Raw genomic sequence first — 16216 nt, forward strand, 5'->3', positions numbered from 1 at the left:
GATGTAGAGTAGAAGGGGAGAGGAGTTTACAGTTAAGCAGGGAGGGATGGAAGTATGAGGAGGAAAGGGAAGGAGAAGGGAATCATGGTCTAGGGAGGGAGGAAGAAAGGGAGGGAGGTTAGGAAGAGGGAACAATTAGTGAAGAAGATAGGAAGGACAGGTGGGGTGAAGGCTGAACAAAAGAGAAGGAAAGAAAGGAAGGAGGTTACTGATGAAGGAGACAAGAGTGACAGGGGAAGAGAGAATATATTGAAAAAAGGAAGATTAAAAGAAAAAATGGAGAAAAAAGTGTTAGAAATGATAATGATGATGATGATGATGATAGGAAGATGAGGGTGAGTGTGAGAGAGTGAAAGGATGAACAAGGAAATGGAAGAAAGAAATTGAGGAAGATACAAATGAAGGAAGCAGCAGGAAAGAGGAAGAGCATACAGACAGGTTAGAGAGAGAGAGAGAGGGGAGGGGGCAAGGACTTAATATTCAAATGACAAAATTCCCTCTAGTAAGGAGCATCTTTGAAGATCTGGGTGGGAGAGAAGGAGGAGGAGTTCAACCTCAAAGACTTTACTACCAGTACCTTTTCTATCAATTTTCTCCTCCTCCTCCTCCTCCTCCTCCTTTCAAACTCTTTTTCTCTATCATTCTCAATATACGCACTCACTTTTTTCCCTTTCCATCAAGAATCAATATTTGTTGTAGTTTTTTCCTTCCTGTCATGTTTAATATATCAGTTTTTTTCCCTCCTCCTTCCTCCTCCTCGTTGATCAATAGAGCGCCTTTTCTCCTTCAGGATCCAATATTTCACTTTTTTTTCCCCTTCAATCTTTTTTGTATCCTTCCTTTTTTTCTTCTATCATCTGTCTTCTTCCTTCTTGTAGTTTTGTTCTTTCTTCTTTCTGCTGCTTACTTTGTCTTCTTTTCTTCTTTCATTGTAGTTTTCTTTTTGTGTGTGTGTTCATTGTCTTGTGTTTTCTTGTCACTGAACTTTATCTCTCTCTCTCTCTCTCTCTCTCTCTCTCTCTCTCTCTCTCTCTCTCTCTCTCTCTCTCTCTCTCTCTCTCTCTCTCTCTCTCTCTCTCTCTCTCTCTCTCTCTCTCTCTCTCTCTCTCTCTCTCTCTCTCTCAAAGAAGGAGAAAAGAATATGATCTCATTGATACATTGTCAGAGTCTCTAATGTCTGTGAATGAGACATGATCTCACTGATAAGCTGTCTTAATCCCTGTTAGCTTAAGTTTGATTTGGTTGGCTTGGGGTTTGATCAGTTTAAGTTAGGTTGGGTTGGGTTGGGTGTCTCTCTATCTGTGTGTGTCTGGCCTGAACAGTTTGAAGCGTGCCACCGACGTCATGTTTGGCGGAAAGCAAGTGGTGGTGTGCGGGTATGGCGAGGTGGGAAAGGGGTGCTGCCAGGCCCTCAAGGGACTGGGCTGCACTGTCTACGTCACTGAGATTGACCCTGTCTGTGCCCTGCAGGCCTGGTGAGTTGATTGATTTCCTTGTAACTTGCAGAGTCTGAGCTACGCCCGGGTGGTTCCATCTCTGTACTTGTTTACACTTGTCTTGCTTTTCCTTATAATGGTGCACTCTCTCTGCTAGTATTATACAGTATCCTTACTTAATTTGTTCCAAACTTTTATATTGATCTGTGGGAAACTGTATACCTTTATGTTACTGAAGCATATTCCTCTTCTTACTTTTTTGTTGTGTCCATGTGAGTGGTATTTCCCACTCTTCTTAGCAGCAATTATCATTTTATTATCATTATCTATTTATTCTATTCTATCCCACAATTTGTAGATTAGTATTAAATCTCCCCTTCCTCTTCTTTGTTTCAATGTTGGCAGATTCATTTCCTTTAATCTGTCCTCATGTGTTAATTCTTTCTGTTCTGGAACCATCTTTGTTACCATCTTTTGTACCCTTTCTCATTTTTGTCCAAAGACCACACTGACTCAGCATATTCTATCTTTGGTGCGATGATAGTGGTGGTAGTGATCTTTTCATCATATTTTTATTCATGTGGTGGAATACTGTTCCAATACTTCTTATCATTCCATATCTATCTCTGAATATCTCTTCTACTTGCTTCTCCAACGGTTGACTTTCTTGTACAACTTTTAGTATTTCTTCACTTTCCTTGTGTGTCTGAGGTACTCTCCTACAGCCCTGTGTCTGCCGCTATCTTGTGTGTCTGAGGTACTCTCCTACAGCCCTGTGTCTGCTGCTATCTTGTGTGTCTGAGGTACTCTCCTACAGCCCTGTGTCTGCCGCTATCTTGTGTGTCTGAGGTACTCTCCTACAGCCCTGTGTCTGCTGCTATCTTGTGTGTCTGAGGTACTCTCCTACAGCCCTGTGTCTGCCGCTATCTTGTGTGTCTGAGGTACTCTCCTACAGCCCTGTGTCTGCTGCTATCTTGTGTGTCTGAGGTACTCTCCTACAGCCCTGTGTCTGCTGCTATCTTGTGTGTCTGAGGTACTCTCCTACAGCCCTGTGTCTGCTGCTATCTTGTGTGTCTGAGGTACTCTCCTACAGCCCTGTGTCTGCCGCTATCTTGTGTGTCTGAGGTACTCTCCTACAGCCCTGTGTCTGCTGCTATCTTGTGTGTCTGAGGTACTCTCCTACAGCCCTGTGTCTGCTGCTATCTTGTGTGTCTGAGGTATTCTCCTACAGCCCTGTGTCTGCCGCTATCTTGTGTGTCTGAGGTACTCTCCTACAGCCCTGTGTCTGCTGCTATCTTGTGTGTCTGAGGTACTCTCCTACAGCCCTGTGTCTGCTGCTATCTTGTGTGTCTGAGGTACTCTCCTACAGCCCTGTGTCTGCTGCTATCTTGTGTGTCTGAGGTACTCTCCTACAGCCCTGTGTCTGCTGCTATCTTGTGTGTCTGAGGTATTCTCCTACAGCCCTGTGTCTGCCGCTATCTTGTGTGTCTGAGGTACTCTCCTACAGCCCTGTGTCTGCCACTATCTTGTGTGTCTGAGGTACTCTCCTACAGCCCTGTGTCTGCTGCTATCTTGTGTGTCTGAGGTACTCTCCTACAGCCCTGTGTCTGCTGCTATCTTGTGTGTCTGAGGTACTCTCCTACAGCCCTGTGTCTGCTGTTATCTTGTGTGTCTGAGGTACTCTCCTACAGCCCTGTGTCTGCCACTATCTTGTGTCTGAGGTACTCTCCTACAGCCCTGTGTCTGCTGCTATCTTGTGTGTCTGAGGTACTCTTCTACAGTCCTGTGTCTGTTGCTATCTTCATCTACTCTTTCCTTCAGGGTTTTTTTTTTTTTTTTTTTTTTTATACCCTGTGGGCTTTTCACGGGAATTTATGGGCTAAAGGGGATACTGTTTAGGGTACCTCCTATCTCAAAGCCCATCTGCAAGGAAACCGTTGCACCGAGTGAGGAAGACCAACCTACACTCGGACCGTGGACAGGATTCGAACCTGTGCGCTTGGAGACCCCTCTGACCCCAAAGCACGCGTGGTTCCACTGTACCATGGCGGCCCCCATTTAGCAGCATTAGTACACAGGGTCTACATTTATCCAGTCTTTCTTTCAATCATCACCTCTATCACCTCTTCTTTAATTGTGTGTATATGTGTCTGTTTCACCAGCATGGACGGCTTCCGGGTGATGAAGCTGTCCGAGGTGATTCGGCAGGTGGACATCCTGGTGACAGCAACAGGGAACAAGAATGTGGTGACTAGGGACCACATGGACAAGATGAAGAACGGCACCATTGTCTGCAACATGGGCCACTCCAACACCGAGATTGACGTGGTGTGTGTGTGTGTGTGTGTGTGTATTGTTAAGATTGGGATTTGCAGGGGTGTGGTTTGGCTGATAAAGTATAAGTGGTAGTAGTTGTGATTTTAGTAGTGATAGTAGTAGTTCTATTGATAATTACAGTAATATTAAAAATAATAGTTGTGGGGAGAGTAGTGTAGTAGTAGTTATAGTAGTGGTGGTGGGTGTCACATGAACAGTATGCAAAGTGTTGGTTCAGCAGTAGCAGCAATACAGTGCCCTCATGACATCTTTAGCAGCAAAAACCATGGAATGTTAACTAGATTGGTAAGAAATGAGGCTCCAGGTAACTGCCTACTGGACACACAGTTTCCCTCAGCTTGTGCTGCAGTCACAATGCATTAAGAGCCTCATATTCTTCTGCTCCTCTCCATTTGATTAGTTATTTATATGTATGTTTTTTTTTTTTTTTTTTTTTTTTTTTTACATATCGAAGTACTACACTTGTACTTTAATTGTGAAAGATTATTAAAGATATGACTGTCAGGGCTAAGGGAGTGAACGAAATGTGTGTGTGTGTGTGTGTGTGTGTGTGTGTGTGTTTCACTGTTTGATCTGCTGCAGTCTCTGACGAGACAGCCAGACGTTACCCTACGGAACGAGCTCAGAGCTCATTATTTCCGATCTTCGGATAGGCCTGAGACCAGGCACACACCACACACCGGGACAACAAGGTCACAACTCCTCGATTTACATCCCGTACCTACTCACTGCTATAGTCCTGCTTGTCTAAGAATGTGGATTGGGTGCGGCCCCATGGGAAATAGCGGGAGTACAGTGCTGCCATACCTTTAATCCCTCATTGGCTACGCCCCTCTCCCTCTTCCTCCCTCTCTCTTACCCCTCCCTCTTCCTCCCCCTCTCTTTCCTCCTGGTCAAGGACACCAGCTGACCTCCCATCACCTGTATGGATGGCGGGCGTGATTGGTGTTGCTGCCGTGAGGATTTGAATGTGGTTTTTTTCTTACTTATGTCAGCTTATTTTAAAGTACTTTCCTTCACGATATAATCTAATTATAACTATGGAACTATTTACCCATCCCAAACTGCAAGGAAACCTCTTTATAAGTATATATTTTTTTTTTTAGCAACACTGTAAAATATGTATGCCACGTTTCTTGCCAGGCTTATGAATATATTATCAATAATAAGTTTACTGTTCTCTCATACGTTGTAATACTAAGGTTAAATGCGTATGTATATTTGCTGACCATATTTGCTAAAGTTTTACTAATATTAGAACTCTGCTGCATCGCTGGCTATGAGACATGCGGCACCACTGTACAGCGGGAATTCCCCAACACAGCTGCACCCAATCCACATTGTTGCAGGAGCAGGACTATAGGTGAACAGGGGCTACACGTGAAAGGAGACACATCCAAATATCTCCACCCGGCCAGGGAATCGAACCCCGGTCCTCTGGCTTGTGAAGCCAGCGCTCTAACCACTGAGCTACCGGGAGTGTGTGTGTGTGTGTGTGTGTGTGTGTGTGTGTGTGTGTGTGTGTGTGTACCATGTGGGCATTTCACGGGAATTTATGGGCTAAAGGGGATACTATTTGTGGTACCTCCTATCTCAAAGCCCACCCGGTAGGAAACCGTGCCCCGAGTGAGGAAGCCAAATCTACACTCGCTCCGTGGACAGGATTCGAACCGTGCGCTTGGAGACCCCTCGGACCCGAAAGCACACATGGTTCCACTGTACCATGGTGTGTGTGTGTGTGTGTGTGTGTGTGTGTGTGTGTGTGTGTGTGTGTGTGTGTGTGGTGCTGGTGGTTTGGGCCACCCTGTGTGGGATTGGTGGCCCAGTACATATATAGATAAGTAGTCTACCTAAAGATGATAACACCATCAAAAGGGATTTGGTTGTTACTAGGTTGTTTCATTGTGCTGCTTTGCATTAGTGTAAGGTTTGGGGAAAATTTACAGTAGTACAGTAAAGTAGATAAGACATGACAGCCCAGTGCAAACCATAGAAACTAGATAATGGGTAAAAATGCAGTGAAACAAATTAGGACAATGTATATGAAAAGAATAGGAAACCAATGAGGAAAAGAAATAAAAATGGTTTGGCAGCAGCAATATTGTGAGGAAGAGATACAAGAAGAGACTAAGAGATATCTTAATGGAGTTAAGGATCAAGTTAGAAACTCCTTTGTAGTACATACTTAAATGTATTTTATTAGCTTTGTTTGTACATTTGTTTGTGTGATATTGAAGTGAGTGTTGTGTGCCTGTCACCAATGCTTTCTGTGCTGTGTAACAAACACTAGGAACTATGATGCAACACTAAACTCATTCCCAAGTGTGTGCACCTCACAAGTGCTACAAAAGTAAATCAGTCTTGCACATAATGATGAAGTGACACATTAGCTAGTAAGTGTAATGGTACTTCCCCACCAACCATCCCCTCCTTGTTAAGGTGATACATTAGCCAGTAAGTGTAGTGGTACTTCCCCCATCAACCATCCCCTCCTTGTTAAGGTGATACATTAGCCAGTAAGTGTAGTGGTACTTCCCCCTTCCCCCATCAACCATCCCCTCCTTGTTAAGGTAATACATTAGCCAGTAAGTGTAGTGATACTTCCTCCTTCCCCCATCCCCTCCTTGTTAAGGTAATACATTAGCCAGTAAGTGTAGTGGTACTTCCCCCTTCCATCAACCATCCCCTCCTTGTTAAGGTGCTGACAATTAAACTGAGTGTCTTCTCCATACAACAGGAATCTCTCAACACACCAGAACTGCAACACCAGAAGCTGAAGATGACTAAAGTATTACCACAGACCAGTTCTTAACACTCACCACAACTCACCACACTAACCTAAGACTCTTGACACTCACTTTGGGAACTACTGGGACTCTCACCCACTCTCCCTTTGGCCTCTCTTGTTTGGTCCCTGGGAAGGTGAGAGTGAGTGTGTGCAGGGCTAGGAGGGAATGTGTGATGTGGTTGGTGAGGGTGATTGGTGAGTGTGTGTCTGTGCATGTGTGGGTGGGAGATGCATGTTGTAATGATGTGCAGTGGAATGTCAAGATGTAGGATGCTACGTCATCAAAGGAGAACAGTGGAGTGGACACTGACTGCCATGATCATTACTATAGTATCGCCTCTTGAAACACTATACTACTTACTTCATCCACTTCTTTCTTCTCTTCTCTGTATTATTATTGTTGGCAAGACTGAACGCTCTCCTTGTCATTACTCTGCTTATCTTATTCACCTTGTTCTTCTGTTCTCATCTCTGTTTAACTTCCTTTCACATTGGACGTTTCCTTGCTTTATGCCTTCTACAGGTTGTCCTCTTCTAATAATTTTTCCTCCCAAGTTCTTTCTTCAGGAGCTGGCTTATTTATTCTTTTGGAAGCAAAAGAATCTTTTCCTCTTCCGCTGCTGTCCTTTCCTCAAATTGTTTTATATTTCTTAGCTTCTTTATTTCCCTTCCAAGGATAAGTGTTTCTATTGAGTGATTCTTGACCATTTCTGCCTCAGTCCTTTCATTATCTTCTTATCTCTTCTTTAAGTTTTCTCATCAGGTTGTCTTCGGGATCTTCATTCCTTGTGTTTTTTTTTGTGGTGGTGAGGTGTCTCGTCATCGTGTGTGGAGGTTCAGTCTGCCTGCTGCACGAGTGGCACACACTTTGAGGCAGTGATGCTGTGATAATTTGCCTTTTGCTGTGAGGTCTGGTGTCGTTGAGCTCCTCAGAAATCTATAGAAATTATCTTCCTCTTTCACTTCTCCGGGAACCAGCAACTTAGTGTGTGTGTGTGTGTGTGTGTGTGTGTGTGTGTGTGTGTGTGTGTGTGTGTGTGTGTGTGTGTGTGTGTGTGTGTACTTGGCTGGTCCTCCTCACTTAAAAAGGATAGGTCTTGCTAGTGAGTGCTAGGGTTATATTCCAAAACACTTCTGTGCTACATCTTTACTGCATTCCAAAGGCTCTTGATGAAAGTGACACAGGTTTTTAAGAATGTTTTTTTATAGTTCTGTTAACAAATTGATAAAATTTTTACATTTTCAAGAGGAGGAAAACTCTTGAGAACCTGACTAATCATCTCTGTGGCCTTTGGAAATCGGTAGCTGTGGTGAGAAAGCAGAGTGTTTTTGAGTGTGATGTTGTGCTCCTCATTGTGGTGTCGTACCTCATCTAAACTTGCTGCATCCTAAGCGGATAACATTGCGTGGTGGTTCATCCACTCTTCTCTTCTCTCCACATGCTGCACATTACCATTTTGAGGTTCAGTGGCACTACTAATCTGTAATATTGGTGACATGTTAGGCAGGGCTGAGGCAGCAACTCAAAACTAACATTTGGTTGTTGACTGAAGGTGGGTTTACACAGGGCAGTTGGTGGCTGGTTTTAGCCAGGAATGAGCGGTGAGGTGCTGCTCAATTTTTGCCTGAACTGAGGAACCTCTGTCAGTCAACACTAGTCCATATAGATGCAGCCGTCAACCACTTTGTCAGTCTACAGTACATGTGTTTCACCCCCCATTTATGGCCTATAGCACCTGTAGGCATACTTGAAGAGTATATGTGGGAAGCACTGTTAAGCTTCTGCCCATTAGTGGTGCAGGCAATTATATCTAAAGTGGTACCCATATTAGGGCCCATATCACCACAAAGCGTATCTTTGGTGTAACCACCTTGAACCTGGGTATCATGGTGACATGTAGATAACTTTAAACCACTCAACAAATGGCATAGCTTCTAAGCAGTATGTGGTGGGATTCGAACCTATTCATTGACGTCTGCGCGATCCCACACTCACCACCTTATCCACTATGCCACCACCCCCCATGAAGTCGTCAACCACTTTGTCAGTTCACAGTACTTGTAGATGTAGCTGTCAAACACTTTGTCATTCCACAGTACACGTAGATTCAGTTGTCTTGCTGCAATGGTCGGCAATTTTCCATGGCTAAATGAAAACGACTATTGAAATAAAATTCAGAATAGAAGGAATGTTATTAGGAAGTCTTTCAATAATAACCATTGACTTTGCCATTATATGTAATAAATAAAGTATCTAAATTTTGGAAAATTTACATCACTTTGAAAGCCTGCAAATGTGTAGCTCTCATGTACAGTCACATGAATTTGTATAAGGCACTACATGTATTCCTTCTCACTAGCCAGGAATAAGTTAGAATCATTCCTTGTTTTGTTATCTTCTCTAAACTTAACAAAATCATAGGCCACAACAGCCACTTGTTTGGAGAAATCCATCTTGATTGTTTATGACTTTGTTATGTGGCTGCTCTGCACCCTGTCAGTGCTTCCTGCTTCCTGATAAAAGCTTCTGGCAGTTCCAGATGGCTGGAGTCAACTGGAAAGAGAAATTTTCCCGTGTAGATCTTGTCTTAAAGAATGTTTTAGGGTTACCAACCAGAATATTTTTTGTGGTAAATATTTATTTTAGAAAGGAGCATTTGGTGGTTGTGTAAAGAATGCTGAGGGTTATCTAATGCCTGACAACTTTTTGTGGTCAGTAATTTTTTTACAGGCAGCATTTGGTGGCTAACTGAGGAATGATTAATGGGTACTATTGAGTAAACTTTATCGAGATATGTCTATATTTTCATGTTGAATCTTATAAACATACTTTGACTGACTTCTCAGCCTCTCTCAGAGACTGAAAATTGAGCCAGCTACTCTAGGGTGTCTAATATACTTCTGAAATCTGTTAAAGGGAGGTCTGTACTCTGTAGTACTGAGGTATTTGCAAATATATTTACTATATCATTGTCTCTATAAACTACATCACTCTTCTTCCTCCTTTGGTGTGCTCACCCTGTCGCCTTCCCTTCCACCATTCAAAGTACTACCATCACTCTTTTTCCTTTCTTCTGCCTTGCTCAGTCTGTCCTATTTTCCCTTTTTCATGTCACATTTAAACCACCACCACCATTACCACCCCTCTTCACCCTCCCTCCCACTGACCCCACACCTGTCCACAGAATTCCCTGCGAACCCCTGACCTGACTTGGGAGAAGGTACGCTCCCAGGTGGATCATGTGCTGTGGCCTGACGGCAAGCGGATCATCCTGCTGGCGGAAGGACGGCTGGTCAATCTGTCCTGCTCCTCAGTGCCCTCCTTTGTAGTGTCCATCACATCCTGCACCCAGGTGAGAGAGAGAGAGAGACTGCACACAAGGTCTTGGCAAAAATCTATATTTAAAAAAACTAGGCAAAATCATACCTCATCACAAAGGAAACATTACTGTGTGTGTGTGTGTGTGTGTGTGTTTCACTATTTGATCTGCTGCAGTCTCTGACAAGACAGCCAGACGTTACCCTACGGAACGAGCTCAGAGCTCATTATTTCCGATCTTCGGATAGGCCTGAGACCAGGCACACACCACACACCGGGACAACAAGGTCACAACTCCTCGATTTACATCCCGTACCTACTCACTGCTAGGTGAACAGGGCTACGTGAAAGGAGACACACCCAAATATCTCCACCCGGCCGGGGAATCGAACCCCGGTCCTCTGGCTTGTGAAGCCAGCGCTCTAACCACTGAGCTACCGTGTGTGTGTGTGTGTGTGTGTGTGTGTGTGTGTGTGTGTGTGTGTGTGTGTGTGTGTGTGTGTGTGTGTAGCTAACCCCTGCACGTCCCTTGTAGGCACTGGCCCTCATTGAGCTGTTCAACGCCCCTGCTGGCCGCTACAAGTCTGACGTCTACTTGCTGCCCAAGAAGATGGGTGAGTGGTGGCAGTGTCTGCCTCAGAGGCTGTTCAGCTTGTGACTACTGCTCCTTCCTATTGTGCACCAACAGCAGATACTTAATTATATTAGTGATTTACAATGAAGAAAAAAAAATACTAACTGCATGTCCACAGAGGTGCTCTCTCTCTCTCTCTCTCTCTCTCTCTCTCTCTCTCTCTCTCTCTCTCTCTCTCTCTCTCTCTCTCTCTCTCTCACACACACACACACACACACACACACACACTCTTATGAACCACAGCTGTTTATCACAGTAATAATAATAATAATAATAATAATATATCTTCATAAATCATATTACCTTCTGTTCCTTGCCTTTCATCCCTCCAAACACTTCACATGTGTTCTCAACCCCTCAGCCTGTCAACACTCAACTGTATGTCTAGCTTTTCCCTCTTATCCATTATTTTATTCTCCTAATTTCCACTCTCACTCCTCCACCACCACCACCACCACCTTTTCCCTCTACATGACCCTATTTGTTGATCCAAGGCCTTCAATTAACCAAGTCTCTCCCTCACAGATGAGTATGTGGCCAGCCTTCACCTGCCCACTTTCGATGCTCACCTGACTGAACTCAGTGATGAACAGGCGAAGTACATGGGGCTTAACAAGGCTGGACCTTTCAAGCCTAACTATTACAGGTGTGTTGGGTTGGACTAGTGTCAAAGAGAATGTAAAAATTTTATGGAGATCAATGAAGGAGTAGCACCATTGGAAAGACATGAGTATGATAATCAGAAGGTGAATCTGATAGAGGTGCAGAAGTGGTATACAGGAAGTAACATTGGTGACTGACATGAGCAAAATCTCCAGACATGAAACAATTAGTGGGTTCTCTACAGAGTGGTGCATGAGTGGAATAGACTAAAGGTCCGTTCACACTAGCGGGTAGTGCACGCGGGCAGAAGTGAAGCGTTTGCCCGGCAACATTTTCTCCGCCTTTGCTGGGCTGCAGACTAGCAAACTGCTCGTTTGTGGACAAGCGATTTCACTGGGCACTGCTCGCCAGGCCCTGCAGTGCGCCACTGCCAGACATACAAGGTTACAATGTTGGCTTTATGTCAATGACTGCCAGTTTCCCAGTCTTTACACCATTTCTTTTTCTCCTTTTACTTTTTCTGGGTCAGCAAAAGTATAACTGAGCACAATAACAGCTCTTTGCGGTCCTTGGTTGCTGTCGTACCGCAGTCTTAATCAGATACACGGATCCGCTGCCTGGTTGTACGGGTGCTCGCCTCTGACTAAAACAGGCAAGCGTTGCTGTGTGCCCGTGACGGGCAAAGCCAGCCGTGCTTTACCCGCTAGTGTGGACGGACCATTAGTAATCAATTTGTTACTTTCAGGTTAGGTTATTAGAGAACTTTACAAGATTATATAGATTGATTGTGGAGATATGTTGACACAGTAGATAGCTATGTTTCATGTATAGATTGACATGAGTGACTTAATGGTTTCTTTCAGTTTCCCTTCTTTTCTCATGTTCTATGTAATGTGTGTGACTTGACTTCTAATCTAAACATTGCACTGCAGCTTTCAGAGAAGATTAATTTAGATTTACTTTCCTCAGGCATCACCTCTATATCTTACTATAATTTTTAGTTCTCTCATGTTACTGATGGTCACAGTTAGCATAAACACCACCAAAGATAAATGTTTATAGTGAAATTTATGTAACTTTAGTATAACAAATACAAATGAGCAGACTACTGTTGCATCCTTTGGAGTCAGATGGTGATCAGTTTTGTATTTACAGGTATTGATTGAGCCTTGAGCTGTGCAAATGAAGAGGAGGAGTAGGAGATGACATTGGAGGAGAAGAAAGAAGAGGAGACAGAAAATGAGGAAGGAAGGAGGGGAGGCTAAAAAAAAAAATCAAAGAAGAGGAGAAGAATGAAGAGATAAATTAAATGAAGGAAAGAAGAAAGTAGACTACACACAGAGAAGCAGCTATGAGACAAAACACTTCTCTCCTTCCCTCTCTCAGAATCTCTCTCCATACTCAAAAAAGAAAAAAAGAACAAAAAGAAAAACTAAAAAAAATTAAGAGTATATAGTTGTACATAATATCCTTGGGAAATGGCATGGGAGTTGTTTGTTAGAGAGTATTACTCATAATACATTATATTTTTGTCTGTGCCTCACCTCAGCTCATGTCTGGAAGAGTGACGCCATCTTGGCTGGCACTGTGCCTGGCCCTGTGGCGGCAGTGCCACTCCATCCCGGCCTGGCCCTGCAGTGGCAGTGCCACGTCATCCTGGCTGGCTGCCATGCCTGGCCCTACATCATCCTGGTCAGCCGCCATACCTGGCCCTGTGGCGGCAATGCCGCACCATTCTGGCCGGCCACCATGCCTAGCCTTACGTTGGCAGTGCCGCGCCACAAGTCTTTTTCTGGAGAAGGGTCAGGGAACAAGTTGACTTAATTAGTAGATCAATTTCCCAGAATTCTTTAATTGCTAAGAATTTCTTGACCGTGATAGTTCACGTCACTCTAGCTGGCTGTCTGAATGATATGTAGTTTTTCTGTAATTAATTGGAAATGTTGCTTATTATTAATACTATCAACATTAGGTTATTTCCAGCAGGCCAGCAAAAGATGTAAAGATTCAAAAGGCATATGTATGTGTTCTTTATTTTTTTCCTTTTTCCAAATTGAATTTATTACCACTAAGATAGTTTTTTACCAAATCAGATAGAAGTATATTTTTCTTTCCCAAATCTGAGACTGTAATCATTGATGCCACACACACTGGCAGGTGCACTCTGGCACTGTGGGCTGGTGCACCCAGCAAACTGGGTTGATGAAGCTTGGCACTATTGGCTGGGATGCCCAGTATACATAGTGGATTGATACAACTTGGCACTGTGGACTGGTGCACCCTGGCACTGTGTGGCTCCAACACCTCAAAAGAGATATGCGCTATATACTATATTTTTTATGCACATGGCTGGGGCATGTAGCAGGTGAGGGGCCAGTGCCTGGCTGCTGTGATAAACTGAGCTGTGTGGCTCCATTGGAGACAAATTTTTCCTAGCAATAACAAGACAAATTTAGGCAGGAATGGGTCAAGTCAGCTCAGTTCCAGCCAGCAGCAGCAACAGCAGCAGCAGCAGGAGTGGTGGTGGTGGGAGTCAGTCAGCCTGTCAATGGACCTTAAGCTTCTGCCAACTGGTGTTGTCCACTGTTCATGCCGTCTCAGTTAACATGACAGATCAAAGCACTCCATCACCACTGCTGCCATTGCTGCCATGGCCAGACTCCACCCCCATCCTGTTTTCAGTGTAATCGGCTGTTACTGTTATATATATGAATAGGAAGTTATATAATTAGTGTTGAGCAAACAGGCCGCTCGTTCTCTGCGTTGAGTGAATGTGACACCAGAGGGGAACACAGCTCAATAGATTACCTTTCCTCCCCTCGACTCCTTTGTGCCGAGGGGAATGACAATTTTTGGTTCGCCCAATGCTTTGGACAGACCCATCTGGTCTCTCCTTGTGTCAGAGCCTGGCATGCCACCAGAGCAGACATTGTTGACTCGACAGATGTGTGAGTGAAGCAACGCAGGGCACGGCATTGGCTATTGCCACAGTAGTTTGTTTGCCAAACCGTTGGACGTCTCGGCCTCTATGACTAATAATAATAATAATAATAATAATACATCACTTGAATAGCCCTAGTTTTCTAGTGTATAAATGCAGTGCTTTTACTCAAGAGTTGGCAGCGACCCCCCAGTGGGTTGCTGGCCACTAGCTAGCAACGTTCGGCCGCTAGGCAAGACCGGCTGTAGCAAATACTACACTAAGTTCACCCCGGCAAAGTTGCCTCTGTGCTGATGTCACTTTCCAGGAAGCAGCAAGTGATGTACACTTTGAAGAGAAGCATTTCAGTTCCCCTCTTAAATCATTATCTCTTCACTTCGCTTTTCTCCACAACACTTCTGTCTCTCAATATCCTTTTACTCCATTACTCTCCTCACTCTTAATTTCTCTCTCCTTCATAACATTCCTATCTCTCAGTTTCTTAATTTCTCTCTCCTTCATAACATTCCTATCTCTCAGTTTCCAAGTGTTGTAGGTTGTTCTGAACCAGCTGTGTATTTGAGGCAGGGATGGACTCCCTTCTCACCACAATGTGTGGGGAAGTGCCACCAATGAAGCATGAGGGGACCTCGCTGGGTGCAGACTTGCTGTAACCTTATGTTAAGATTGCTTTCTTTATACAAAGCTTGTACATGTTCAGTGATGGAATGGTTGCCAGTGCCAGGTGAATGGGTGGCAGTACAGTCATCGGAAAATCCTTTTCCACCAAATGCAAACAATTATTCTGGTGATACAACCTGACTTTTGCTGACCTCACCTGATCTCGAAACAGATCAGTAATTCCCAATATAATTTTTGCTTTTGTCAGGCAGAAACGCAACAATTCACACATTTCCTCTTGAGTGCAGACTATTTTTGTATTTTTCATTTTCTTGTATAGGTTTTAAACATTAATTTTTGTGTTGTGAGGTCAGCAGCAGCATTGGTAGTCTTATGTTCTACACTATGTACTTTTTTGGTGTCTACTTTAGTATTAATCTTTAAGAGTATTCTGATTTACACTATTTAAATAAGTTATTTAGTTGGGATATAGAATTAATCATGACCTCTGTTTCTTTCAGTCAAGAGATAAATTCCACAATATTGTCTCAGAAAATAGTGTTAATACAATGGTCGCCTTGCCATCAGTTGTGACGTCTGAAAGTTGGCTGTGAGGCAGTTGTTGCATGCAGTATTGTCAAAGTTACAGCCATCAAATGGTTATCATACAAATACAATGTTTCCTTCAAACCATTTGTTAAAATTTGATCTATTAAAAGCTGCGTGTATTTATTTTCAAATACAATGTTTCCTTCAAACCATTTGTTAAAATTTGATCTGTTAAAAGCTGTGTATTTATTTTCTATCTCTATTTATTCACTTTTATTTGCCATCAGGTATTTCTACAAAGAACTGTAGATTTCACGGCTTTGCTTTTATTTTTAATAAACTTAATTTCAGTGTTTATATTACTGCAGTGGTAACTATGAATCTATTAATAATGTCTGTTATGAACTCTTTATTTTAATATTATAGTTTCTTTTAACCATCAATTCCAATCAATGACATTTTTTATGTTAATCTTGCATAGTAAAAATTTTATCCTTTAAACCATAAATTTTTATCCTTCCAAACTCCTAATATTCTTCAGCTTTACTGACATCAGTTATTTTTGTCATGTTATGTACTTTTTCCACAATCAACACCATTGCCACAAGAAGGGACACTACTAATGCAATATATATATATATATATATATATATATATATATATATATATATATATATATATATATATATATATATATATATATATATATATATATATATATATATATATATATATATATAAGGTTAAGCAAGACAGAACTTTGGAAGGAGGGAAGAAAAATCCTGCAAGAGAATTCAGGAGTCATTGTCAGAAGAGAAGTAAGGTTGGTGGACAAGTCCAGGGGAGGAAGGTCCATTATCAGAGCAGGGGAGGAGGGTTGCTTGGCAAGTCCATTGTCACAGCAAGGGAAAAAGATTTATGGGTGAGTTCATTATCAGAGCAGGGGGAGGAAAGTTGGTGGGCGAGTCCATTATGAGCTCTTGACTCGGCTGAAGATGATACGAACCCA

General features: G+C 43.0%; 1 protein-coding gene across 7 annotated transcripts in view; it reads left to right on the forward strand.

Annotated features, from left to right (window-relative positions):
- LOC123511437 (adenosylhomocysteinase-like 1) overlaps positions 1-15708 on the forward strand; it is a 101431-nt gene extending 85723 nt beyond the window's left edge. For 5 of the 7 annotated variants that reach the window (XM_045267313.1, XM_045267311.1, XM_045267315.1 and 2 more), the window contains 7 exons: positions 1323-1475; positions 3599-3764; positions 6511-6561; positions 9747-9914; positions 10416-10494; positions 11040-11160; positions 12273-15708. In XM_045267313.1, coding sequence (XP_045123248.1) covers positions 1323-1475; positions 3599-3764; positions 6511-6561; positions 9747-9914; positions 10416-10494; positions 11040-11160; positions 12273-12279 — 745 coding nt within the window. In that variant the 3' untranslated portion in view covers positions 12280-15708. The remainder of the gene's footprint in view (positions 1-1322; positions 1476-3598; positions 3765-6510; positions 6562-9746; positions 9915-10415; positions 10495-11039; positions 11161-12272) is intronic. The other 2 variants (XM_045267312.1, XM_045267316.1) reach the window with 1 other exon arrangement.
- Positions 15709-16216: the final 508 nt, after the last annotated feature.

The sequence above is a fragment of the Portunus trituberculatus genome, chromosome 31 (genome assembly GCF_017591435.1).
Source record: "Portunus trituberculatus isolate SZX2019 chromosome 31, ASM1759143v1, whole genome shotgun sequence".
In the NCBI taxonomy this organism is placed as follows: Eukaryota; Metazoa; Arthropoda; class Malacostraca; order Decapoda; family Portunidae; genus Portunus; species Portunus trituberculatus.